The 26,925-nt window shown below is 34.4% G+C and overlaps 2 protein-coding genes and 4 non-coding genes across 6 annotated transcripts; 1 reads left to right on the top strand and 5 right to left on the bottom strand.

Moving 5' to 3' along the window:
* Positions 1 to 6,429: 6,429 nt before the first annotated feature.
* On the bottom strand, positions 6,430 to 11,529 carry LOC128229708 (40S ribosomal protein S10-like). The gene is made up of 6 exons (XM_052941512.1): positions 11,472 to 11,529; positions 8,603 to 8,744; positions 8,284 to 8,467; positions 7,871 to 7,933; positions 7,419 to 7,471; positions 6,430 to 6,575 (listed from the first exon to the last, which is right to left on the bottom strand). Exons 2-6 carry the CDS (start codon positions 8,741 to 8,743, stop codon positions 6,474 to 6,476), a joined length of 543 nt encoding a protein of 180 aa, XP_052797472.1. The 5' UTR covers position 8,744; positions 11,472 to 11,529; the 3' UTR covers positions 6,430 to 6,473.
* LOC128233110 (small nucleolar RNA SNORD35) lies at positions 6,808 to 6,884 on the bottom strand. The gene has a single exon (XR_008260609.1). It is a non-coding gene; the product is annotated as a small nucleolar RNA SNORD35 (small nucleolar RNA).
* LOC128233111 (small nucleolar RNA SNORD35) lies at positions 7,051 to 7,127 on the bottom strand. Its single transcript, XR_008260610.1, has one exon. It is a non-coding gene; the product is annotated as a small nucleolar RNA SNORD35 (small nucleolar RNA).
* LOC128233113 (small nucleolar RNA SNORD35) lies at positions 7,265 to 7,340 on the bottom strand. The gene has a single exon (XR_008260612.1). It is a non-coding gene; the product is annotated as a small nucleolar RNA SNORD35 (small nucleolar RNA).
* LOC128233114 (small nucleolar RNA SNORD35) lies at positions 7,740 to 7,817 on the bottom strand. Its single transcript, XR_008260613.1, has one exon. It is a non-coding gene; the product is annotated as a small nucleolar RNA SNORD35 (small nucleolar RNA).
* A 4,324-nt stretch (positions 11,530 to 15,853) lies between the features above and the next one.
* Positions 15,854 to 24,778, top strand: LOC128233068 (protein GUCD1-like). The gene is made up of 9 exons (XM_052946945.1): positions 15,854 to 15,976; positions 18,541 to 18,673; positions 19,387 to 19,452; positions 19,637 to 19,736; positions 19,893 to 19,981; positions 20,308 to 20,419; positions 20,790 to 20,838; positions 22,187 to 22,261; positions 22,508 to 24,778. The coding sequence occupies exons 1-9, from the start codon at positions 15,964 to 15,966 to the stop codon at positions 22,603 to 22,605; spliced, it is 735 nt and encodes a 244-aa protein (XP_052802905.1). The 5' UTR covers positions 15,854 to 15,963; the 3' UTR covers positions 22,606 to 24,778.
* The last annotated feature ends 2,147 nt before the right edge of the window (positions 24,779 to 26,925 follow it).

A 26,925-nucleotide genomic window follows, 5' to 3' on the forward strand; every position in this document is an offset into this window, starting at 1 on the left:
TTGAATGTTAACCCTCGCAGTTGGAAGTAAACCCTCGCAGTTGAATGTAAACCCTCGCAGTAGGATGTAAACACTCGCAGTTGAATGTTAACCCTCGCAGTTGGAAATAAACCCTCGCAGTTGGATGTAAACCCTCGCAGTAAGATGTAAACCCTCGCAGTTGAATGTAAACCCTTGCAGAAGGATGTAAACCCTCGCAGTAGGATGTAAACCCTCGCAGTTGAATGTAAACCCTTGCAGTAGGATGTAAACCCTCGCAGTTAAATGTAAACCCTCGCAGTAGGATGTAAACCCTCGCAGTTGGGTGTATACCTGCGCAATATCATGTAATCCCTCACAGTTGAATGTAAACCTTCGCAGTTGGATGTAAACCCTCGCAGTAGGATGTAAAACCTCACAGTAAGATGTTAACCCGCGCAGTAGGATGCAAATCTCGCATATATTTAGTCTATTTAATTAGTATTTTTATATGCATTGTCTTTTTAAATAACTAAATAAAACTAGTACATTAAAAAAGACATGAAATTCATCTATTACTTTATGGTAAACTTGACTTATCCTTTCATACTCAGATATAGGTGTAGGTTTGTGCCATTAACCGGCCTTATTTTTTTCTTACCTGTGTGACGAAAGTCTAGGTCTCGTCAATGTTTTCCTAAATTTAACTATATAGTATATATTAAAGGCTTAGTTTAAGCCTTCTATATTTGCCCCCCCCCCATAGACACACACACAAAAAAACTGTGTATAGTACACAACCTCTGTTTATTGATCTTAATCTACTTGCCGCCTTGATCCCTCTTATCAGATCTCCGATCTGGGTATTCTGTTGTGCAGTTTTGGAAGTTTTATTATAGAAATGAACCCTAAATGCCCCTGAGCCAATAAACGAATACACAGGAAATTGGCACCTACTGTAACACTAGTGCAATTAGCAGAAGATGCACAGCAGGGGAATATCATGCCAAACATTCCTTAAACTAGGCCTTAAACAGCACAAAAAATGGCTGCAACTTACAGTCTGCGAACAATACAAATGTTTTTGCTCTAGATGAATTATTAAATTCAGCAAACCATTTTTGTACATATATTTTTTTTAGTTTTTAATCCCTGTTACAGTTTACATATAAATACATATTAAAATCACCAACACTTTGAAATAAACATACATCATGAAATCCTAGTTATTGTAATATATCTATAATAACGTTTGACCATGACTAACAATTTGCCAATCTTTCTAAATCTGTATACAATTTTCTTTACACAGCTTTAACATGTTTAACATCATCACATTGTAAAATCTTTAACAAATAATTAATCACATTTACTATTCCTATAATTAGTAATGGTATTCTACCAAGTTCTCCATTCACAAACTTGTTCTGAGTTTGGGTTCTAACACCTGGTATTTCTTTACAGAACTTGGATTAAACTTTTTCTAACTTAATACTATTTTGTGGACCCAAAACTTCACAACCATAGTTTAAAACAAGATATTTTTATTTATCAAACAGAGATAAATAATGACATATGTTGCTATACCAGGAAATTTTACTAGGCCTGAATTAAGCTTCTAAAAAGTCTTGATAGCCTGTCCTGATCAAGTGCCAAACGTTGTGCTAAATGATCCACCAGTGCTAAATACTATTCCTAGATAAGTAAATGTATTCACAATTTCTCAAGCCATGATACAAACAAATAAAATTTCGCCTAATGTTTCAGCTTTCTTAAAAAAATATTACCTTTGTTTTAATATATTTTAACAACTCAGATAGTTTTGTCATTTGTGTACACATTTCCGATGTATACATGTAATGGATTCAAAGTTGTACGAAGGCCATGCCAAACAACAATGGAATATGATTATATTTATGTAAACAACAACATGACTATACTTATGTAATATATGCAAACATATATCAAAGAAATTGTTATTGCATCCACTACATCCATAACTTAAAAAGGGTTGAATTTTTACATTATGAGCACAACGTTTTGAATCATTTCACTCAAAGAGTTTGGCTTATATCATGAAAAAGAAATAAGTAGTTTATAATGACGCCACATACAAATAAAATGTATCCAACCAGCAACACATGTAATCATATATTTCTTCTATTCAATAGTTCAATGATTAATTGCACATTAACACTTAGTTCAATCATTTCTTGACTATTGACTTTCGTTTATCGGGGGATGTACATGGAAAGGAGTTGGCTGAAGTATATCTTGTCTTCAATTTGAATGTACTCATCACTGCATCAATTGAATTTATCCATCTTTTGTCAACAGTTGGTGAAACATATGAGGGTTGACTCCGTCTCTTACAGAGGGACAATGGATAATTTGGACGTACCACCATGATGGCCTACCTAGAACATAAATTTAACATTTTAAAATCGATCAAATGGATTGATATACATTCATTTCCTGAAAGAAACATCATTTGGAATAATAGTTCAATGTTGAATGCATTATCGACACAGTTGAGAGAGTAGTTCAAACTACTTATTAAATAAAATAAGCATGTTATGAGAAGAATTCACGTTAACAACAGCATATATAAAATTCACGTTAACAACAGCCTTTCTTGAAATATTCATATTCATTAAAAGAACTAAAATATATTTTACAAAAAAAATCGTTTAATGAATAAAATGAGTAAAATTAACATCTAAGCACATGTATGAGTTAAATATTACTAATTACTAAGAAATATATACAAAACAAAGACTCACGGCGCACACAGCGTTTCATCGTTCTACTAAATCCCATCAAATTGAAATTTTGGCCAAGGATTCCATCGTTAAAATACAAGCAAATCAAAAATAGTTCACACTTGTGGAAGCAGAAAATAGCATTGTCTTTTATAGGCTAAGAAATATTTGCTTATCTTTTTTCTCAAAAAAGTTATTTAGAAATTACTGTCACTTTCTTGCTTGTTTACATTCGTTTTGAAATATGGTTACACGTGAGAACTTCGTTAAGTCATGTGATTCCTCACCCTGTGTAACTTAGGTATGGTGTCATTTTACATGTAACTGTATGTTATCTTTCCTTTAACTTACGTACACCAGGGACTCTCAATAATTTAATAGAACTTGAATGTACATGACAAGTTAGTTGTTCATAGTTCTTATATTTAGAAACGGAGGCCCATTACGCCAGTATGAAAATGGTAACATCGTCAGAATTACATCGATGTACAAATATATGGGTTTATTGTTTACTCCAACATTATCTTGGTCTGCAGCTAAATCCAAATTAGCAGCTCAGGCAAGGTAAGCTATTTTTTCAATTAAAAACTATCAGTTGTCATTTGGTACGTTTAATCATAATGAATTTTTTAAACTTTTTGATACAGTGGTCTCCCCGATAATGACATCTGGCTCAGAAATTTGGGGATTCAAGGAATGTAATGAGATTGAAAAAGTACAGTTTTCTTTCGTAAATATTTTCTCGGAGTTAAGAGTTCTGTAAATAATTGTGTGGCTTTAGGTGAATGTGGTAGATTACCAATGTTCACTATTTATGTCTCGAAATGTGTAAAATATTGGTGTAAAGTATTACAAATGCCTGAAAATAGATTCCGTAGAAATTCATATATTATGATAAAAAATCTGGATAGTTTAGGTAGGCGTACTTGGGCAACTTATATAAAAGAAATATTGTTTACATATGGCTTTGGGTATGCTTGGATTGCCCAGGATGTGGGAGATATAAATATATTTATGTGTCATTTTAAAATAAGAATTGCTGATTGTTGTAGACAAACATGGCTTGGTAATGTAAATAATTCCCCACGCTGTGATACTTATAAATGCTTCAAGTCTTAATTGAATGTTGAGAGATACCTTAATATCAGTTTACCGTTTCCTGTACGAAAATCATTGGCTAGATTTAGAACATCTAGTCATAAACTCCATATTGAAATAGGTCGATTTTTTGTATTGATAGAAATGATCGCTTTTGTATTTATTGTTTATTGGATAAAGACATACTTGTTATTAAAGATGAATATCATGTATTTTTTAAGAGTCCAAGATTTAATGACATCCGGGAAATTTATTTGTTCTCTTGGTATCGTGGAAATACTGACATTGTTCATTTCTATAATATGATGGCATCGGAAAATGTTACCCATATTAAATCCATTGCTCTTTACATTCATAAACTCATGTTAGCTATAGATAACACTTAACTTGTTAACCAAGAGACAAAACTCTAATTTAGTTACATATATGCATTTTGTTATATTTGATTTGCATTGTAACATGTATTATGGGCTCGAGGCCTTTCATTGAATAAACTTTCGTTCGTTTAATTTCATTATCAGCTCCCAAGCATGTATTACATGTATTATTCTTTTCAAGAGCGTTGAAATAAGGATCAGTTATTCTGCACAATATCACCTTAGGGGAGATCACTTTGTAAATATGCTTCAGAGATATGATTTGCACAAAGCTCAATTTCACATTGCAATTTATAAAGTTGTGACTCCATGGGCAGGGCCATTTTTCACCCCAGTGACATAATTTGAACAATCTTTGCCAAGGACCACTACATGAGACTGTATACAAACAAGAGAGGTTTGTCAAAAATTATGCCCGCCCCTGAGGGCCATGTTGTCAGGATTATCTGGACAATTGAATGAAATATGCATGGGCCAAAATGACAGCTGATTTGTCATTGATATCAGATGCCTTTGAGGCAGTTTTAAGATAATGACCATTCAAAGTGTGAGGACAGTAGGTAGTTTTTAATCATGTTCATATGATGACTGATATTTGCAGATAAAAATGTATCCTCTTAGCAGCAGAAAATAAGTAAATATGACAAAACATTAAAGATGAATGAGTTATGACCATGCCCTTTGACCTCAAAATCCAAAGGCGTCGTCACCCAAAACCTTAATGTCAAGTTTGTCAATTTATCACACAGAAAAGCTTTTTGAGTTCAAAGTCAGTGTGACCTTGACCTTTGACCCCTCAATAAAAGGGGTCATCTACAGGTCAGGCCCAACCCCCAAGTCAAGTTTGAGGGCCAAGGGTGCAGGCATAGTCAAGTTATCACTCTAATAACATTTTCACATTCAAGATTACTGTGACCCGGACCTTTGACCAGATGACTCCTATAATCTAAAGGGGTCATCTCCTGGTCAGGCCCAGCATCCATGTCAAGTTTGATGATCATAGGTCCAGGCATTGTTGAGATACCACTGGGAGGTTTGTTTACTTTTTTTGCGTAAAGGTCTGTGGCCTTGAAACTGGCCAGATGACCGCTAAAATCAATAGGGGTCATCTACTAGTCAGGGCCAACCTTCATGTCAAGTTTGATGACCATAGGAATTGTTAAGTTGGCCTTCAAGGTCACCATGACCTTGACACCCAAAATCAATAATCTACTGATCAGGCCCAACCTCTAAGTCAAGTTTGAGGGCCATTGGTGCAGGCATTGTCGAGTAATCACTAAGACAACCTTTTCATTAAAGGTCACTGTGACCTTGACCTTTGGTCCGAAGACCCCTAAAATCAATAGGGGCCATCTAATGGTTGGGCCAAGCCTCCATGTCAAGTTTGAGGGCCATGGGTGCAGGCATTGTCGAGTTATCACTCGGACAACATTTTATCATTCAAGGTCACTGTGACCTTGACCTGATGACCCCAAAATCAATAGGGGTCATCTACTGGTCAGGCCCAGCCTCCAAGTTTGATGACCATAGGTCTAGGCATTCTTGAGTTATCACTCGGACAAGCTTTAAAATCCTTTTACCATTAAAAGTCACTGTGACCTTTGACCCCTTTAATCAATAGGGGTCATCTACTGGTCATGCCCAACATTCATGACAAGTTTGGCCACCATAAATCCAGGAATTGTTAAGTTATCACTCGGACAAGCTTTGGTCTACCGACTGACCGACATGTGCAAAGCAATACACCCCTCTTCTTCCAAGGGGGGCATAAATATTAAGGGTCTTGGATATTTTACTATACAAATATATAGAAAACTTGTGACTCCTGTGGCAGTGCTACTTTTGAACACGGATTTCTTGTATTTCGAAAGAAACCCCAGTGCTTTAGACCTCAGTCAGGGACAATTTGAACACTTATCGGTCAAGGACATTGATCAATCGCAATAGCCAACATGGAGCACAAATTCATGCTCAGGCGAGGTTAAAAAATAGAACAAGAATAGACAAATTCGCAACAATGCTTTAGATTTATAATCTTACACTGTGCACAAATTCCCAATGCCGTCGATCTATATATATCAATAGACCTGCTCCACACTTAATTTACACAGATGACAACAGCCCAGTATAATGGCTTCACAATTCTGAATGACTCAATGTGTTGATTTCTTGATCAGTTTCACCAAGGTATGCTCATATTGGATATAAAAAATCAGCAACTGCAACAATGTGGCTGGCTTTTTTTCTTGTTTATTTTCTTTATGTACAGAGCCAACGACTACTGTCCCCCTCCAACTGCTGGGGGAGGGGCCCCAAATCCCCCGCGACCTCGTCCGAACCCACCGCGTCCAGATGATGGAGCACCACCAGCTCCACCTCTCTGCAATCGATTGAATATATTAAATAACATTACATTGTTGTCAAACTCGTTTATCAATAGCCCTAAAATCAGATTTGATATTGAAGCAGTTGGTTCATACTATGAAAAGATTGTCAGCATTTTTTTAATTATATACAAATTATTCAGAATCGAGGAACCAATCAAATGTACACAAGCCTTTGAATACTTCGACAACATTGTGTTGAGTCCATTTTATAAATATTATGGTAAATATTCTACATCAGTAATGCCACTTGGCAATTGTCTTCATTTCTGTCAGAAGACCATCGTGAAAAAACATCATGTGTAGATAATTGTATTAGTGGTTCATATCATTCAAAACTGGCGACTTAACCTCTATGGAATTGAAATGAAGGTTTTTTTTATCGATTGTCACCATTTATTCAGAAAATGAGGGCATCAAAAATATATAGAACTGAAGAACACCAGCTTACTTTTATTTATAAATGTCAAGTATTTTACATCAGAAATGCCACTTGGCAACTGTCTTCATTTCTCTCAGAAGACCATCGTGAAAAAACATCATGTGCAAATAATTAATGTTTTTAAGACCCTAACACAACTGGTGACCTGTATTCAATGCAAATAATATCTTGCCCATTTCCATCATAATCGCTTAATACTATTCAAAACCAATGTACATAGTCTAATGATGTGTTATCTGGTAGTATTCTACATCAGAAATGCCACTTGGCCATTGTCTTCATTTCTCTCAGAAGACCATCGTGAAAAACATCACATGTAGATTACTGTTTGACAATATTATAGAATACACTGAAGGGACTGATTGTAAATCATAAAACAGATGAATGGGATACTTACAAACTGGAATTCGCCACCACCAGCACCGGCATCAGACTTCTTGTCACCACCAGCTGAAAGAGATTTTCACTATGAAGACAATTTTGCTTACATACAAATAGAAACATACATCATGTTATAAGTATTAAGTTTTCATACATGTACTGCATCATTTAATTTTATCTTTAAACATTCAAAACTCGGCCTGAAGTATTTTTCATTGCTAATACATATCTGTTCCTTTTTTTCTTACACTAACTGTTGATTTTTGATAAACATCAAGGCGATGGTTCAACCATATGTTGAGTGATAGGATAAATTAATCTATAACCGACCAGGAAAAAGACTACATCAGTCATGCCAACTGGCAACTGTCTTCAGCTCTGCTCAGAAGACCATCGTGAAAAAGCATCATGTGTAGTGCGGTGGTCTGAGTATACTTTTCAGTACTTAAGGCGACAAACATAACATACCTGGGGCGTTTGCCCGTCTGTACTCCTGTCTGTCCTGAGCTGGTCCCCTTTGGCCGCCCTCACCTAAAACATTGCATACACCACCATGGTAAGATGATCAGGTTGTTGATATCTTTATTGTTTTCAGCTTCTATTAAGTTCCAAGGCACACTTCAGAGCGCTGTGAGAATTTAATCATAATTTCTCATAAGCAGAACTGGTTTAATAATCTCATCATGTGACAGTGTGCTTTGCATTACTACAGAATATCAATATAGGCAGTTAAATTACTTATTTCAAAGTTTAAATTAAGGTCAGCTACCCATTTTGCATATACATACAGAATTCTTTTGTTTTTTTCACAAGAGAATAACATGTGTTTTTGCATGTAGCACATTTCTTACATGTTGCTTACATGCTATTTGACTCTTTACCATATGATTCCTTGGGTCTTGGCCTTGAGGGCTCTGGGCGTGTCTGGCGTTTCAGTGTGGCGGGTACAATCTCCGCTGGCAGGTGAAGGAAGTCACGCAGATACTGGATTCCCTCGTTAGTCAGGTACCAGTAGTAGTGCCTCCATGCAAACTGTTCTGTCACATACCCGCGAGACTTCAATGACTGTGAAGACAATAAAATTTAAAATAATGAAATAAATTTTGATGATTCAGAATGAAATAATATGTGTTAGATGTGTGCTTTCCCCAAACCCATCTTTATAATTTATTCATGGTACAATACTGCAAACCTACATACTGTTAGAGCTTTGATCACATGAAGGTTGGGCACATCAATGTCTGGGTGTTTTGGAGCAGTGAAGTCTTTCTTGGCCACAAGGACTCCCTCCTTGAAGAGGTACTCGTAGATGGCCACACGGTTCTTCTTGGGCATCAACATCCTGAAACAAACAACAGTCCGACTACTGTAAGTAATATATAGATTACACCTAATCCCTCCATAAGTTATTAATACACATTGACAAAAACACAGCCTATTTGCATAAAATAGCTTGAAATTAAATGTATCAATGTTTCCACTACCATAAGCAATATGATTATACCTAATTATTTACAATTGAAAATCTTCAAGAATTAATCATGTTTGTACATCAGTATCTTAATGAGGCAACGCAAACTGCCAAATTATTAACTTGTACACTTTTCTTTTCCATCACTTTGCGACCACACTGTGTTTAAAAAACAATATGGCTATTAATGGATGGTTAAAAACAAACCACAACACAGGTCTACACTCTTAACATAAAATTGTGTAAACTTGTAGTGATCAATATTTAATAGTCCTTGGAAAGGAATAGGTAATAATTAACAACTAAAACAGGTTATTGTAACAATACACTTGTATGGTTATCATTTGAGGAAGTCCATCAAAAAATTGACGCCTAAAAGACGGATGAAATGTGGTTTTGGCAGACTGGTGTGCCAATACTAAGAGCCATTTATTTGGTGGTGAATGCAGTACATCAATTTTAAGAGCCGCCATTTAGACCAAATTTTTACTATATAATTGTACCACAATTTTGACTATGATAAGCAAAATGCTATGCCTTATTAATCACTATTAAAAATCTCTACATGAACTAATCATGTTTGTACAACAGTATCTTAACGAGGCAACGTGATCTGCCAAATTATTAACGTGTACATTTTTCTTTCCCATCACTTTGCGACCACACTGTGTTTAAAAACAATATGGCTATTAATGGATGGTTAAAAGCAAAACAACACAAGTCTCTGCTCTGACATAAAATTGTGCTTAACTAGTGATCAATATTTTATAATTCTTATAAAGGAATTAGTTTTAATCAAGAACTAAAACAGTAGAAATATACATGATCATCATACGAGAAAGTCCATATAACACCCATAAGTCTTACGAAATGTGGTATTGGCAGACTGGTGTGTCAATACTCAGTGCAATTAATTAGGTGGTGAATGCAGTAATCTATGGCCACAGATTATAGGACGTGAGGAGCAGTAGGAAGATCAGACATCATGTTCAGAAAAAGTAGGATAACTGTCGGTCATTTGGACCAACAGCCTTCAATATTTTGTCGGTCCGACAATTTTTGTTTGGAAACTTGCTTTTTCAAAGCCTTTATTGCAAATTTTACATTTACAAGTAATAACAAGGAATAAAAAGGTATAAAGAATTTGGTGTACTTGTTCTCATACTCATTTTTCACCAAGGCATCCAACTCCTAGGTTCAATTCGCCAGTAGTCGAAAATATTAGACTTGTTATACGGGATTCTTCCAATCCCTAACGTCTAAACGGGAATGTGCAAAAAACGGGGGTGTTTTAAAAATATCGAAATTGTTTTAAGTGAAGTATTTTATGGTTGAAATTGATCATAAAGAGTTATATTCATGTTTTACCATGTAAGTGAAATGCTATTTTGCACTAAACAAGCATTTAATGCATTAAAACAAGTTGTTTACCTTTCCAATAAAACAAAAGTTGACTGACACAGAAAACAATTATGCGAAGGGGAGCAACTCGATACAATCGTAATAACTCGGCCTCCTCCGACAAAGCTTCGAGATAGACCTCGTTATACAATCGTAACAACTCGGCCATGGCCGAAATGTTCCGAGTGATTTAAAACTGTGCCCTGAAGCCTTGCAGGTGCCCTTCTTGTATATATCGTTATGTTTTGACAGAATGAAATGAAGAAAGGCTGTCAAACTCATAATTATAAGTTGGATATTTATTTTTTGTGTATGGAATTAATATAAAATAACATTATCTGGTAATATTTCTTGTTTTTATGATATTTTATAGACGCTATATGCTTTAACCCGGAATCCTGATCGGAACAACTACCCACTTTTGATACTAAACAACTTGTATGTGAATGATTTGCCATATCAAAAATCTAATAAAAATCCGTCAACGTACAATTATTTGGACTAAATTCGCCAGGAATAAGATTGGTTAGTTGTCACCAAGTTAGACACCAAAGTTTTCTCCAAGTATTCATTCACTCAACACAATCACAAGTTGTTCCAAAAGAAAAAGTTTCAAATAAGGTTTGTTGAGTTTCAAAAAAGTAATAAGAAAAAAAAAATTGTTTATCAATAAATATTTCATCCATGAAACGAAGGTAGCTGAATTTGCACCTTCAAATTACACTTCAATGATTTAATATACCACTATTTGCAACTGTTCAAGAGAAAAACTTGAACTGCTGTTAGCAAGTGGACATGCAGGATCAATGTCATCAAATTATGACAGACAAATCAGTGAATGATTTAATATGTTAATAAGATATATTCTTCAAACTCAAGTTGACATTTGACTTAAATAGGAACATTGACCAACATAAGAGCGTCTTAACTATATACGGCATGTAAATATATGTATTCCAGTAACACTGAGTTATTTATCGACAAAACGATACGGTTCTACCAAAGCAAAACAGTAAGCCTGAATTCCGAAGAGGGTGAAGTCAAACGTAATTTAAGCTATAAACTCGACTTGGACAATAGTGAAACGACGTAGAGTGATAGCCAAATATAAAATCAACAGTTTCCTATAAATGTCCTTTCGGGTTTTCAATAAAGCTTGTCAGATTTTCTAGATATTGAACATAAACATTTTCAGACCTGTGTTGATTTTTCACATAAACCGGAAAAGGAAGTGGGATTGTAAACCGATACCGAAATTGTTTTTTCATGGCTAGATTATACTAAATGTTGTTTTCTAATATATTTATATTGCATACACGGTGATCTCAATTTACGCGAAACGTGATACTATAATAAGAGAAGTTTGTCAAACATTATGCCCCCCTCCTCCGAGAGCCATGTTGTTAAGAATATTTGAACAATTTAATGAAATATGCATTGACCGAAATGAAAGCTGATTTGTCAATGGATACTTTTAAAGCAGTTTTGAGATGATGGCCATTCAAAGTGTGAGGATAGCAGATTTAGTTTTTAATCATGTTCAGGTCCAGGCATTGTTGAGCTAGCACTCAGAGAAGCTTCATCAACCTTTTTACGTTTAAGGTGACTGTGTTCTTTGATCCGATGACTCCTAAAATCAATAGGGGTCATCTACTGATCAGGCCGAACCTCCAAGTTAAGTTTGATGACCATACATTATGTACGTCCAGGCATTGTTGAGTTGAGACCTTTGCCCCGATGACCCCTAAAATCAATAGGGGTAATTTAATTGTCAGGCCCAACCTTCATGTCTATAGTTTGATGACCATAGGTCCAGGAATTGTTGAGTTATTATTCGGATCAGCGTTGGTCTACCGACGGACCGACCGACCGATCGAGCGAAGCAAACACCCACTGTTTTTGAAGGGGGCACAATTATATGGGTCGCGTCGTGAGTTTTTTGCCCTTTAGACCATTTCCTCCTTTAATTGAGTTATATTTAAAAAAAATGATCAAGTATATAGTAAAAGTTATTGTTTGTATTACGTCAACTATACTTACCACTTGTTGTTTTTAAATGAATAAAATACAATGCGTTTCTAGAGCCATTAGTCATTTGGTTTAATTATTCTTTAATTTACAACCAACTTATATACACAGTTGGTATATAAAAGATTACAATTGCATATCGTTTTTTTTAGTTTGGTTTTAAAATACGTATTAAGTCGTATCTTATGTACAGATACAAGCTGTTTGAGTGAAACAACGCCAAACGCAATAACTATCGTAGTCATACCGGCGCGCAAAAATAGTTACATATAGTTATTGATAATGTCAAATTAAGCATAACGTTTTTCGTCAGCCTAGATCATGACTTTTAGATCATGTCACTTCTAGACCAAAATTCTCGCTTCGCGGCCCACTTATGCTTTCTTCGCTTATCATATAGCTTCAACTTTAACTTTCATATTATATTTATAACAAAATAAAATGTTTGTCGGAAGAAAAGGCTAAAGTAAAAGTGAACTGCAATATGTGTGACGTCTCCAAGAGACATATTGTATCATCATGTATTAATAAATTATGTTGATTAAAATATTTGGCTTATATTCGTAAGAAAAGTAATAACAGGGATACACATGTACTAGCGCATTGCTTAAACATAACGAGCAAATCTCCCTTATTCTCTTCCCGAATCTTGCGTCCCAAAGGAATATTAAACAATTTTGAAAGTATGCGTACCGAGTTATGTCATATTTTGAGTTTCGGCGGATCACCGTATAAAGACGGAATTCCTAGCACTGCTTAAAAAGACCCTGAATACCGCATACCGTGGGTTAGCCTCATTATTAATGACTTTGATATACTATCAAGCATAAATTAGTTAAAGGGAATAATTCAATACAAGGCAAATTGATACCAAAATAGCTTTCATGTAAAACAGCAAAAAAATAAGTCTTTAATTTATACAACGATACGAGATTTATGACCCATGGTGAACGAAGAAGAAATGAATTGGTGTCGTGTAACCGGTATGACTACAATACGAAAATAGCTTTTTTGACTAGAATACGAAAATAAGGTTATTTTTGATGAAAATAAAGTTATTTTCGCGAAAATAAGATTTTGAAAGAAATATGAAATTAGGGTTAGTTTTGGCGAAAATAACATTTTTGACCAAAATATAGTATTTTTGGCAAAAATAAAGTTATTTTCGCGAAAATAAGATTTTGAAAGAAATATGAAAATAGAGTTAGTTTTGGCGAAAATAACATTTTGACAAAAATATAGTAAGTTTTGGTAAAAAATAGTTATTTTCGCAAAATTAAGATTTTGAAAGATATATGAAAATAGGGTTAGTTTTGGCGAAAATAACTTTTTTTGACAATAATGTATTTAGTTTTTACTAGAATAAAGTTATTTTCGTGAAAATAAGATTGTGATATAAATATGAAAATAGGGTTAGTTTTGGCGAAAATAACCTTTTTTGACAATAATGTATTTAGTTTTTACTAAAATAAAGTTATTTTCGCGAAAATAAGATTGTGATATAAATATGAAAATAGGGTTAGTTTTGGCGAAAATAACCTGTTTTGACAATAATGTATTTAGTTTTTACTAAAATCAAGTTATTTTTGCGAAAAACAGATTTTGATATAAATATGAAAATAGGGTTAGTTTTGGTGAAAATAACATTTTTGACAATTATATGGTTAGTTTTTGGCAAAAATAACGTTCTTTTCGCGAAAATAAGATTTAAAAAAAATTGGAAAAATAATGTCTTTTGTTGCCGTAAATGACAATTTTTATCCAAAATATTAAAAAAAAACTTTTATTCGGTCTACATAACACATATGACAGGTGCATTAGTGTTTCGAAACAATTGTGTTTTTAAGAAAATTGAACAATTTTATTATTGATAGTATTTTGACATGTTTTTGTTGTGCAACATCAAAGCGGTTATACATACTTGTTTGTCAGTAAGCGGATTAAGTTAACCCATAATTATAGACCGTTATTGCTACTGCAGCTGGTACACGATAAAACTTAAGGGATAAACATACCATACCAATTATATATATATATATATATATATATATATATATATATATATATATATATATATATATATATATATATATATATATATATATATATATATATATATATATATCACCGTATAAAGACGGAATTCCTAGCACTGCTTAATATATATATATATTATATATATATTAAGCAGTATATATATATATATATATATATATATATATATATATATATATATTATGCACTGTGCTGTTTGTAGAGTTGTGTGCTGTTCTATGTTTCTTGTTTGTGAATTTGTGTTCTATGTCTTTGGCGTTGCCCATTGCCACTAAACCGGGCCTATGATTAAACTTTTTGCTACTGAGCATGTTTTTGTAGCTTTTTGCATAAATATTTAATCGCTCATTGCTTATAATATTGCTCATTCCGATTTTTATGGTAAAGTTTTAAAGAAAATTCGTAAAATTAAAATGATTCCAGCAGATAGTTGGGCAGATAGACTTAATGAATTACTTGGATTTTATTTAAACCGTGGATATAAAGGCATTTTTTGAAGAGCACTTGTCTTCTTGTATTTGAGGATGAATTCCTGAAACAAAATATTGGGTTGAATATAGCATCCTATCATAACTAAGCTTTCAGCGCTTTGTTTTTTATGAAGATTTTGCTAATTCATGTTATCTTTAAAACCGTATTTGGCGAACACGTTTTGGCTGACTCCGAGTGTTTTGGCATGTGACTTCATTTTCTTCAAATCTTTTACATTTTCAAATCATTTAGAAGGAGATTAGCAAATACAAGTCGCTTTTATTTTTAATAATGTTTTTCTTTATTTGTTCCCAGTTTTAGTACAATGATGCTTTTTATTCTTGATAAACATACCAAGTTTGTAGAGTTTTGTGCTGTTCTATGTTTCTTGTTGTGATTTTGTGTTCTATGTCTTTAGCGTTTGCCCAGTGCCACTAAACCGGGTTTATGTATACACTTTTGCTACTGAGCTTGTTTCTGTTGCTTTTTGCATAAATATTAAAGGGGATGCCGACATGTCCAAAATGATATTCTCGCCCAAACTAACACTATTTTCAGATTTTTACCCAAACTTATTTCACCCCCCCCAAAAAAAATAAATAATATTTTGTCCAAAAACTAACTACATTTTTGTCAAAAATGTTATTTTCGCCAAAACTTAATAGATTTTTATCAAAATCTTATTTTCGCGAAAATAACTTTATTTTAGCCCAAACTAAGTACCTTATTTAAAAAAAAATGTTATTTTCGCCAAAACCTTTTACCAAAATCTTATTTTCACGAAAATACCTTATTTCATCCATACACTAACTACATGTTTGTCAAAGATGTTATTTTCGCCAAAGCTAACCCTATTTTCAGATTTTCACCAAAACTTATTTCTGCGAAAGTAACTTTTATTTTATCCAAAAACTAACTACATTTTTTTCCGAAATGTTATTTTCGCCAAAACTTACCCTATTTTCAGAGTTTTACCAAAACTTATCCCCCCCCCCCAAAAAAAAACAAAATAAAAATAAAATAGCCTATTTTCGTGTTTTAGTCATACCCCGTGTAACTAATTTTACTACTCTTTTTGCGGAGTTGTTTGTTGACAAAATATGTTCAACCTATTGATATTTAAAGATACTTAAACATGGCTGCAAAAGGTGTTTTTATATTGATTGCTTAATAAGTTACAGTTTTAAATGCAAATAATTCAGGCTTATGGTTATTGCTTGGTATTTGTGGTTTTATTTCTCTGAATCGGCAATGAATTCGGATATATTAATTCGGATGTTTACGCCCATTTTAACTGTTCTTTTGACAACAGCCTTGTGAAGGGAATGATGTAACTCTATATATAGGTCATAAGATACTTATGGAAATAGTCATACTGGTTGAGAAGCAGTTTCCGACGGAAAGCAGTTTCCGACAAATCGCTTTTTCGCGTACAGTACTTTTTTTTGATCTTCATAAAGAAGGTATTGTAATTTAATTATATGGTAAATAGGCAATCAAAAGTTGAAGTTTTTACCGAGACATGTAAATAACTTTTATCATTATTTAATGTTTAATGTTTATTTTTCAATTTGTACACAAACTTGCACGTGGGGGATCGTCACGCGCAGCGCATTGCGCATGCGTGTGAACCTAATTTGCATATCTATGAATAGCTACAAGGTTGTCCTTAATTGACTTATACAAACGATGATCATTGTGTACATATTTGCGAACACTGTTGTCATGCTAGTTTTTTCACACCCACGTTCACTAAAATGATTACAAACACAAGTTCTTAGAAATGAAACAAAATATCATTGATATTTAGTGTCTGCCTGATTTCCAGAATGATGATTGACTGGCGTAAGTTTTTAGGTTTAATTTTGGGTAAATGCTGAAAAATTAAATAATAGTTCTCGTAGTGTAGTTTTCTATTTAGTGTATTAAATAAATGGATAAAAAAACACACAATAGGCACCTAAAATCTGCTGCGTATTTGATTTGTCGGAAACTGCTTCTCGTCAACAGCTAATCAGAACAGTGTAAGTAGAAAAGCTAAGAAGAGTTTTTGAGTAATCTAACACAGAACACACTATTACTTATTTGTATTACAAGTATCATTGACCACTCTCTCATAATAAAAATGCCTATTTTTCGAACAATAATATTTGAACACTGTCTACAATTAAACTGTTTTACCTTTATATAGAAGGAACAATAGTGAGTTGTGACTCCTGCAATATTTCTTTTACACACACAAATCAATATAAACTTTCATTATTCATAATATTAAAGTGTTCACTGGAATCATATAGAAGTGTGTGCAATGACATAATAAAGAAATAGATAAAGCTTTTATTTCCTCCATACAAAGAGAGCATAACAATATGCAGGTGAAGGAAACATAAAGAAACAAAATATACTTTGTATATATACAAAACAAGAACATCAGAGACATAATTATATGATTTTGAAGGATATATGCACAGAATAGATATGAATAACACCTGTAAATGTAGTGAAGACCTTTGTATCACAACATGGAGTATAAAATTATATGCTCAGCCTTGTTGTGTACTGCTCAGAATACAAGAGAATTCTTAATTAAGAAATCCAAATTTTGACATTAACTGTCATTCACAATACATGTACTATTTTCCTTATATTTTTGCAAGAACTGTTCCACAAATGCTTAAAGAGAGACCTACACTACAAACCACATTTTTTTGCAAAAAACGCATTGTCACCGCGGGCGAGATTGCGTCATCGTGTTAAATCGCGGGGATATTTTTGGTGTTATCACCACGTTCATCTCCTGCTACCACATAGACTTCTGAAAACATGCACGCGACATATTGCTGTTATGCGTCTTACCGCAATATGCAGGTATTTTAAGAGATACCATTGGTACAGAAGATTCTAAATTATCCCATGCTCGCAGAATGGCTTCCACCCGATTGCAATGGTCTCATCACCCAAACTTGATAATCAAGTCGCTGGAATATTGAGTGTTTGTTAAAGCATTATTAACGAGTTAAATGATATTAAAATGTACCTGCTAAAGGTCTTTTATGCCTTTAGGAAGAGCTTGTGCCATTATTTTTCACACGTCTGTGTTGGAAGAACAGAGATCTTAGAACATTTTGTCGAAATTACTAAAACAAAATTTATTTTAGATTTCATTTAAAAAGTTATTTATGATTTGTTATGTGTTACTATTAGTAGGCAGAGTAGATACACAAACAGAACACATAACATAGTAAAACGATGGAAAAATGTGTGCAGTTTTATTCAATATATTTTTTATTCACATTCACACAAGTTTAACTATGGCATACAAAATTAAGTTTAGTGAGAATAAGGTGAAAACTTTCACAGTTGCAAAGCATAATTTTCAGGTATAAACTACACTTTGAGTGTGAACCAAGTGATTTGTAGATAACGGTTCGAGTTTGTACTGACTAGAATTATATTTTAAGGAACGGTAACAGAAAATTGGCAGCTACCTTAATTACCATTAATTTAAACTTTGCAATGCCGCGTATAACCTTGACTTGACGCGATAGAACGTGGGGAAAGTTATAGAAAGGAATGCGGTGGGTGTTATGCTTGTATCACGGGGTATAGTAAAAATAAAATTAAAATTATAACGTCTGCGGTAAGCAAAAAACGTGTGGTTCGTAGTGTTACATGAGATGATTTAACATTGATCATTTAATTTTCAATGTAGAAAAAAGATGGTCCTTGCGAGAAGAAGTATGCGGAAACTCTGACAGTAGAGAGAAGGTGGTCAATAAAGTGCCTTTGTACATGCAGACGTACAGCTGGGACTGTGGTCTGGCATGTGCTTCCATGGTGCTGCAGTGAGTCATTAAATAATCTTTATGTATTAATATAAGTGCTATTATGAATGAATTGCTAGTCTAATTACACAATTGTATGTTCATGAACATGCATATCGCTTGTCTCACTTCAAAATGCCGAAGCTGCATTTTTTGTGTTTCGGAATTTTTACATCATTTACTGTAAATAATAACGGCAAGCCACATCTATCTGCAAAATGCCGAGTCAATAGTCCAAGAAAATGGTGTTACATCATGTGATCAGAATGTCGAGCAATGATTAGACATCTCACAGAGAAGCAAAAATGCTGACCCTTCAGAAATTTTAACTACAAGAACTATAACTTCGGTATTTTAAAAAATAAAATGTGTGATCAAATTACCAAATTGAATACTGAAAACATTGCTACTGAAAACATGGGATTTGTAGCCTCGTCCTTTTGAAGTGAGGCCATGATATAAAATTTGTTATAACAGTACATTGCAAATGAAACTAAGTTATACTTGAGTTGGTCACTTGAAATGTTCCACGTGTTAAATTGAACATCTGCCTTTGTCAGTACTTTTAAGTAATCTGTGCACAAAACTAGGCCAGGAACTCTCAATTGTTGCTCAGGATCCATGGTTTTCCAATATGTCATAAATTATGACAGTCAAATAATCCATTCAAGCAAATTATGAACTGAATCACTGATATACAATAACAAAATGTGCACATTTACATTCAACTCCAGGTATTTAGGAAAAAGTTCGAAGAAAGTCTACACGTCTGACTTGGAAGAGTTAAAGTGCGGTGAAAGGTATTTCATTATTTTATCTTTCCTCTATTGTTAAATTGTTTATTTGATAAAAAAAACAACACGTTTTAAAAATTGATCCTAAGCCATTTGTCTGAAATGTATGAAGTTGGGACAATGATCATAGGACAGGTTGTAGAAGGTTTTTTATTCATTTTTTGCAATTGAGCGTTGTTTTGAATTTCAGTATATGGACGATAGACCTTGCCTTATTGATGAAGTTGCACAACATTCGACATCTTTTATGCACTATAACGTTTGGAGTGGATCAGGGATATTCAAAACAGGTTTGTTGTGGGATTCAGTACTTTAAAATACTAACAATAACATGTATATAACAAGTTCCTATTTAATTTCATTCATTAACAAGTTACATGTATCATTAAAAACACAAAAGGACCATATTAATAAGTTTCAAACTGTCTGTCATCTGTATTTTCCAGGCATTCTACAGCAATTTTGTTACTGATGAAGAAAGAGTGTCCAACTTATTTCAGAATGCAGAATCAATGGGAATAAATGTACAGAAAAGGTTTGTAATGTGACGCAAGATGTTTGAATAAAGATACTAAATGTACTGTCAAAAAGATTTGACGCTTGCAGTGAAATAAACATGATAAAAACATAGCAAAAGATGACGCAGTTGTGTGTTATGAAAGCAAAACTACTACTTGTGCCATTTACAGAATATACACAGTCATATATTTATGAAATGTAATTTAAGTTTAAACCCTTAAAGTTTTAACATACTTTCATCTAGTGTTGTTCGTTCATTTCATTACAACTCAAGGTGCATGTAATTATTTTAAATAATCGTAAACTTATGCAGAATATGTTGTATGCAATGATCTTTTTCAGGTCGGTTCACTGTGATGAGATTGTGTCCCACCTGGGGGATGGGAACCTGGCCATTATCCTTGTGGACTGGGCCCAGCTTGAGTGCCTCTGGTGTGACAAACGACACTGTAAAGTAAGGGGCTCATTCTTTATATCGCCTTCTTAAAAAAACACCAGATATTACAGCATTTAAGAGAACATAAATATAAAACTGGCTGGTGTTTATATATGATACCAGAGAATTCACAAATTCACAAAGTACAAATGTATCAAAATACCCCCGGTATACGAAAATGACATGACAGAAGATGAGAAGTCTGCCCAGCCCTGCCCAGAGTCTGGAGACTGACACTGCTTATAATGTACTGTTTTGCCTTACTCTGAATTTACCTGTCAGAAGCTTGAACTACAACATTGGTACATAGCACAACCCATTATAACAGTTTGCTTAGGATCATTCTTCCAGATGCATGTATGATACACTACATATTTCGTGTTTTCAGTCTTGCTGTTTCTCCTGTCTGTCCTCCTCCTGTTGTCGTGGATACCAGGGTAACACATTCATTTTATGCCTTTTTGTTGATATTAAGAATCATTAGAATTTTGTTATAAATTTAAGATTTATAACATTAATTTTATTAGCTTATTATTTATTTGGCATGTTTCTCAAAGAAAACCCTTAGAGTATTGTGATGGCCTTGGTGTTGTCAGCGCCGTCATAGTGCAAACCTATAAACCTTGGCCATAACGCAAAATGTTCAAGATATTCAAATGAAACTAGCACACATGTTGCCAGAGACAATATGTACATGTAATGTAAGTCCCACAATACTGGCTTCAGTAATTGCTGGGAGTAGGATAAAACATCATTTTGTTATTGGTCCCAGGGTAAGGTCCCAGGTTAAATGTCAAGTTGCGCCCTTTGTTTGACTGGCGAAACACCAGACCAGAATTGACATTGGCTTCGCAGGGCTCTTATTAATGAATATTCTGATATGCAGATTGAAATACATATTGGATCATGATTAGATGTTTGATGTGCATTAAACATCAGCGACTATTAAAGGAATATTTGCAGCTTACGGGTAGTCTGCCTGTCTAGACAGAGTGATTTAGTGCACTTTGTTAACTTGTAGACCACTGATGAATATTCTTCATCTGTAGCATTCTGTCTGGTTTTATAGCCTATACTATTTTTTCTGCCTGATTTTGAAGGCAGATAAAAACTGATGTGGATGACTTAGGATTAAATGATTATCTAGTATTGTCAAAAAAATGTTTATTCCAATTTAGGTCACTATCAATCGATTGCAATATATTTGAATCGATTATCGCTATGTATCTGTATTTTCTGAAATGAAAAAAAATATGGTAGAACAACTATACTTATTTATTTTCAAACGTAGATATAAACGCCAAACTTCTAAATCATTGAAAACATTTTTTTTTGTGCATCTTAACACAAATACTCAAGTTGGTGATAAGTTAGTCATGTAAACAGGGTATTTGACAAGTTTTATGTTCAAACTCTCATCTGTTTTTTTCCCCACTTTAACTGTGAGAAATGTTGTAATATGTTGCACAGTCGGACCCTGTTGGCTCAAACTCACTTGGCTAGATTTCCTCGTTTGCTCGAACTGGATATAAAATACCTATTTCTTTATACTGAAGGTAAGCATCCCTGCTTGGCTCAATATTCCCGAGGCTCGAGGTTGTTTCGCTGGTCCCGAGGTTCGACTGTACATACAAGTATACTTCTGTTCAATTTGTACACTGGGCATATATACTCCTGTTGATCATGCATTCTGGGTGTTCATGTCTACTGCTGTGGATGGTGCCCACGGGGTGTGTCATACATTGGTAATTTTATAATACTCATGTATTGTTATGCTCTTTTCAGGTCATTTCATAGTAGCCTGTGGGTTTGATAGCAAAAAGAAGAAGATCTTTTACATGAACCCATCTTATGATGAAGGTATTCATTCAAAATCTTTAAAAACAACTGGTGATGACAAACTGTACCTTACATAGTATTATTGTTGTACATGTATATAACAGTATATTCAGTTATTCTGGATCTTTTGTTATTACAATCAAAGAAATTTTACAAATTCTGTTTACTAGCATGAAAGTTGTATTAACTGTTTCTCATAATTCTCATACAAGTTGAAGATGCTCTTCTTTTTTATATAGAATTTTTTTTTCTGCATTGTAATTGCAGAGATGTGCTGCTGCAGAATGAGCCAGTTTGATGCAGCTAGAAAAAGTTATGGCACAGATGAGGACATTTTGTTTATTTACAAGGATGGAGTTCCGTAGATGTGACCCAGGACATATTATCTAAATTGGGACCACTTGTGACAGATTTTTTACAGTTTATTTACATGTAGTACATGTACATGCATTCACAGTCTCGCTGCCTTAGATGTTCTTGCAAAACCATGTGTTCATCACACAAGAACGTAGTGCCACTTTGAAGTACTAGGAGCTGCTTATTGACATACATATAAAGGATGTTTTAAAAATTAATTTCATACGATATTGTAATTATACCCCCGCTTTACAAATGGAATGGGACTATACAGGAATCAAGAGCGTCTTCACATCCATCCGTCCTGAATTTGATCAAGTCCATTACTTCCATGCATGGTTGATTTCCAAAATAATTTGAATAAGTGACCACTATAAGAAGAGGACACCCAGGTTCTCAATCTTCAAGCTGCAGATCATGGCAAGGTCAAGGTCTCTGCACGTGTTTGATTGATGTGCTCTTGAACATTGGTTTAACGCTGACATTGTATATTTTAGATTGATATAGTGTCAACAATGAATCGCTTCCCTTTTTATTATCTTTAAACATTTATTGTTATTTTCATTAATATTTGGCTAAGTCAAGCAGTAACATCCAGTGCCAAGGCGGCGTGCAGGGGTAATCATACCTTCAGGGATATCTCTAGAACAGTTTATTTGCTGATTTTTTTCTATTTGTGTGTATTATATGGAAAACAGAAGTGATAACAGTATTGAAACAAACAAACATTTCAGCTTGGTTTTGTTAATGTCATGTCATAGTCTTGGGGGCGATGGCCTTGTCACCTTGCAAAAACTTAAACCTTGACCATAACTCTAAAACCGTTCCAGATAGCGTGACACTGAGGAATAGTTAGGCCCACTACTCTATCTTTATGAACTGTCTAGATATGCCTTGTGTTCAACATAAAGACAACAACTGAACAGTGCTGGAGTTTGCTCTGCGCTGCTGTTGTTTAACTCGTACAATACATTGGTTACGTTTTGTTTTGTTATGTTATATGTTGGAAAGAATGACCAGGGCACATTCTGGTTATGTTAACCATTCTGCTCTAAGTTAAGGGTTAAGACATACCGAATTGCATATTACTGCCAGTTATATATACTAAAGTATATGATGTATTTTGTAAACAGGTTGTCTGTATTTTAATGTAGTCTTTGGTTCCTCCTTTTTGTGATTTTAGAGATGAAAATGAAGTCTTGTTAAATAAATTTGCTGTACACCTTAATTTTAGCTCAACTAGGCACAAAGTGCTCAGCATAAGCTATTGTGATAGGGTGGTTGTCCATCGTTGTCTGTCCATTGTCAACATTTTTCTTCAAACAACTTCTCCTAAACCACTTGGACAATTTTAATCAAACTTCACAGGAATGTTCCTTGGTTGGTCCTCTTCCAGATTCCTTCAATAAAAGTGGTTCCATGCAGAACTATTGTTGCCATGTCAACCAAAGGAAACACTTAAAATCTTCTCAGAAACTCCTGGCCCGATTTCCAAATAATTTCCCAGAAATGTTCCTTAGGTGACTCTGTATTAAATTCCTTCACCCCATGGTGATTCGTAAAAAAATATGGTCGCCAGGGGGCGGGGCTATTTTCTACTATATGCCTATATGAAATACTTTGAAAATCTTCTCCTCTGAATCCGCTGGCCTGATTTTAAAATAATTTTACAGAAATTTTCCTAAGGTGACCCTTATCAAATTTCTTCACCCCATGTTGATTCATAAAAAAACATGGTTGCCAGGGGCGGGGCTAGTTTCCACAATACGTGTATGTCTATAAGGAAAACTTTGAAGATCTTCTCTTAAGAAACCAATGCAAAATATTTGTACAGAAATTTTCGTTATAAGACCCTTTTATCAATTAATTTTTATTTTTACTTGTTTTACAATAATTGAAGATATCAACTTTAAACTTCATAAACATATTCACAGTATAAACAATGTGCTCTTTTATGACAGGTTAAATATTTCCAATGTTAATATTGTAATAGTTATGGCTCTTTGTATAGTTATGGCCATTTGTAACATTTTAAACAAATGCATATTTTCCATGTTTTTATATTTTTATTATTATTATTATTATTATTGTTATTTTTTCTTTGATTCAATACATTGTGTTTCAAGGTGGTGACATATCACTTATAAAATTGACGATGTATTAAAACTTGTATTTATACTTTGTGAGTGTTTTAACTCCTCTGTTTTTCTATGAAAGAATCAATGTAGTATCATTACCTTGTTATTATCTCAACTGCTTTCAAAAAAACTGGCTTCAACATTCGCACATGTTATAAGAAGAAAGGACATTACTCTGGCTTTACTTAATGCTAAATAATATCCCTTTTTCATTAGACTGAAAACACAACAGACGAGTGGTGACATTCGCGCTGCGGACCTTTTGTTTATGGGAGGCAGTCCTTTTCCTTGTCTTAATATCACACTGAACGTTTGAAGTGCCATACAAACATACATACTGTGATAAACTGAACATAGTTCAATGACACTGAGTATTTTCCACAGCGTTGAATTTCAAGATCAAATGTTACTCAAGCTCAAAGGTTACAACATATTTAACATCCGTCTGACCCCGCCCCTTGGAAAGGGGTTCAATCCCATGAACGGAACGCTATACATGAGCAGTAAAAAACAGTGACTGCACATATTTAGTAAATAATCTGTAATTAATATGAACCTATAGGATTGGTATGCTATTGTATGGGTTTTACCAGGTGCCAAATGCATAGTTGACTTTGTTAAATCAGCGTGCAAAAATACCACTATGGTCTACTTCTTAGCTCAGAGCACTAGATTTCTCTTTGTCAACAGTTTGGCCAAATTAACGGTTTACGCTCCCTTACTGTACCCTTTTCCTTCAAATATCCTTACATAACTTGGTTACAGTGTTTATGATCATAATATCTCAAACCAAGTTCTACTGCTAGCTTCATGGCCTCTACAGTGTATAGCTCCGATCAAAATTTGACTTGTACTCCTTTTTTCGACGATTATGAAAGAAGCTATTTCAACAATATATCTTTTTCGTTGACACAATCTTACCCGAGAAGGTGGTCTTGTGTTGTTGGGAGTGGGGGGGGGGGGCATGGTAGGATTATCCGGAGAAAACGCGCTGTCCGGCTTGGTGACCACAAACTTAGCTCGCATGCGCCAAGTGCGGGAATCGAACCTGTCCGTTGGTATCCGCGGCGTGGCTCTTGTGGAACATATACAAATGTAACTGCCTATCGGTTGTTTTTGATATAGCAGTCTCTGTAAAGCCTTGGAATGCCCATTTAGTTGTTTGGTCATACCTTACCGAGTTATATCTTGCACCATAGATCGGCCAACATCAATTTTTAAACGTAAACATCATGCCTACTTTGTATACTCGCTACTTGTAGTAAATGAATGTACAAAATATAATGCCGATTCTTGGGCCGAAAGCAAAGGTAAATATTAATAAGGGTTACAGGATACTTTGGCAATCGGCATACTACACAATAAGACTTGCAGCCTAACAAACAATGGTATTCAGATTCTACTGTATTCTGTGTACATAACTTACAATTTCGTTTTCCCCAATGGTGCCCGTTTCAATCTCTTAACAATTAGACGAGTCTTAATTGGAGAATTCCTTTCCTTATTTCTATATACGTGTAATTAATGAATGTACAATGAATGTTAATAATTAATAAGGTCGCATCGAACTGCAACATTTGCGGAATGCGGTCCTTGAATATATCGAAAAATAGTTGCGAGAGAATGTTGTGCACAAATTACAAGAAAGATTGCCCTTGTAGGCGCGCATGTTCGTTCAGCGATCAAAGACTTGCCATAGCATGACAAACCTGTGTGGGCGGGAACACCAAGACCTTTGGAATGGCATCATGACGCCATAAACAACATTCTTATAATGATTTTTACAGAATTGATTTGCCCTTTAACGTAAGTGCAGGTCGATTACGCCACCCTCACACTGTATTTACCCTCTGCACATATTACAGTTGTACTCGACGATGCGTATCTCTGAATCGATCGTTAATTCACTGTCACTACTGGTTGACGGTACATTTCCGAACAGGGCACAAATCCCGAACACCAGTTAAAACACGCGTTTGTTTACCGTGATCGATTATTCGATGATCTAGATCAATACAAAGGCTTGCCTTGGTCACACTTGCGAAGTATTATCTTGTTTTGTATAGTATTTTTCTAAAAAAATGCCATTCAATGTTTATACGCTTAAGATCAAAATGTAGCACACGGGGGAATGACGTCAGAGGGCGCACGCGCATCTTTAGATTTTGCAGTTATGTTGACCTACATTCA

This window comes from Mya arenaria, chromosome 4 (assembly GCF_026914265.1).
Source record: "Mya arenaria isolate MELC-2E11 chromosome 4, ASM2691426v1".
Classification (NCBI taxonomy): domain Eukaryota; kingdom Metazoa; phylum Mollusca; class Bivalvia; order Myida; family Myidae; genus Mya; species Mya arenaria.

What these genes read in the sequence shown, in the direction of transcription:
- LOC128229708 (XM_052941512.1), bottom strand. Translation starts at nt 8,743, where the DNA reads ATGTTGATGCCCAAGAAGAACCGTGTGGCCATCTACGAGTACCTCTTC. An exon ending in ATGTGATCAAAGCTCTAACA is followed by an intron (nt 8,468 to 8,602) that starts GTATGTAGGTTT and finishes TTGTCTTCACAG; the next exon opens with TCATTGAAGTCTCGCGGGTA. An exon ending in GTGGTGGCGAATTCCAGTTT is followed by an intron (nt 6,576 to 7,418) that starts GTAAGTATCCCA and finishes AATCGATTGCAG; the next exon opens with AGAGGTGGAGCTGGTGGTGC.
- LOC128233068 (XM_052946945.1), top strand. An exon ending in ATCAGGGATATTCAAAACAG is followed by an intron (nt 19,737 to 19,892) that starts GTTTGTTGTGGG and finishes TGTATTTTCCAG; the next exon opens with GCATTCTACAGCAATTTTGT. An exon ending in GAACCCATCTTATGATGAAG is followed by an intron (nt 22,262 to 22,507) that starts GTATTCATTCAA and finishes TTGTAATTGCAG; the next exon opens with AGATGTGCTGCTGCAGAATG.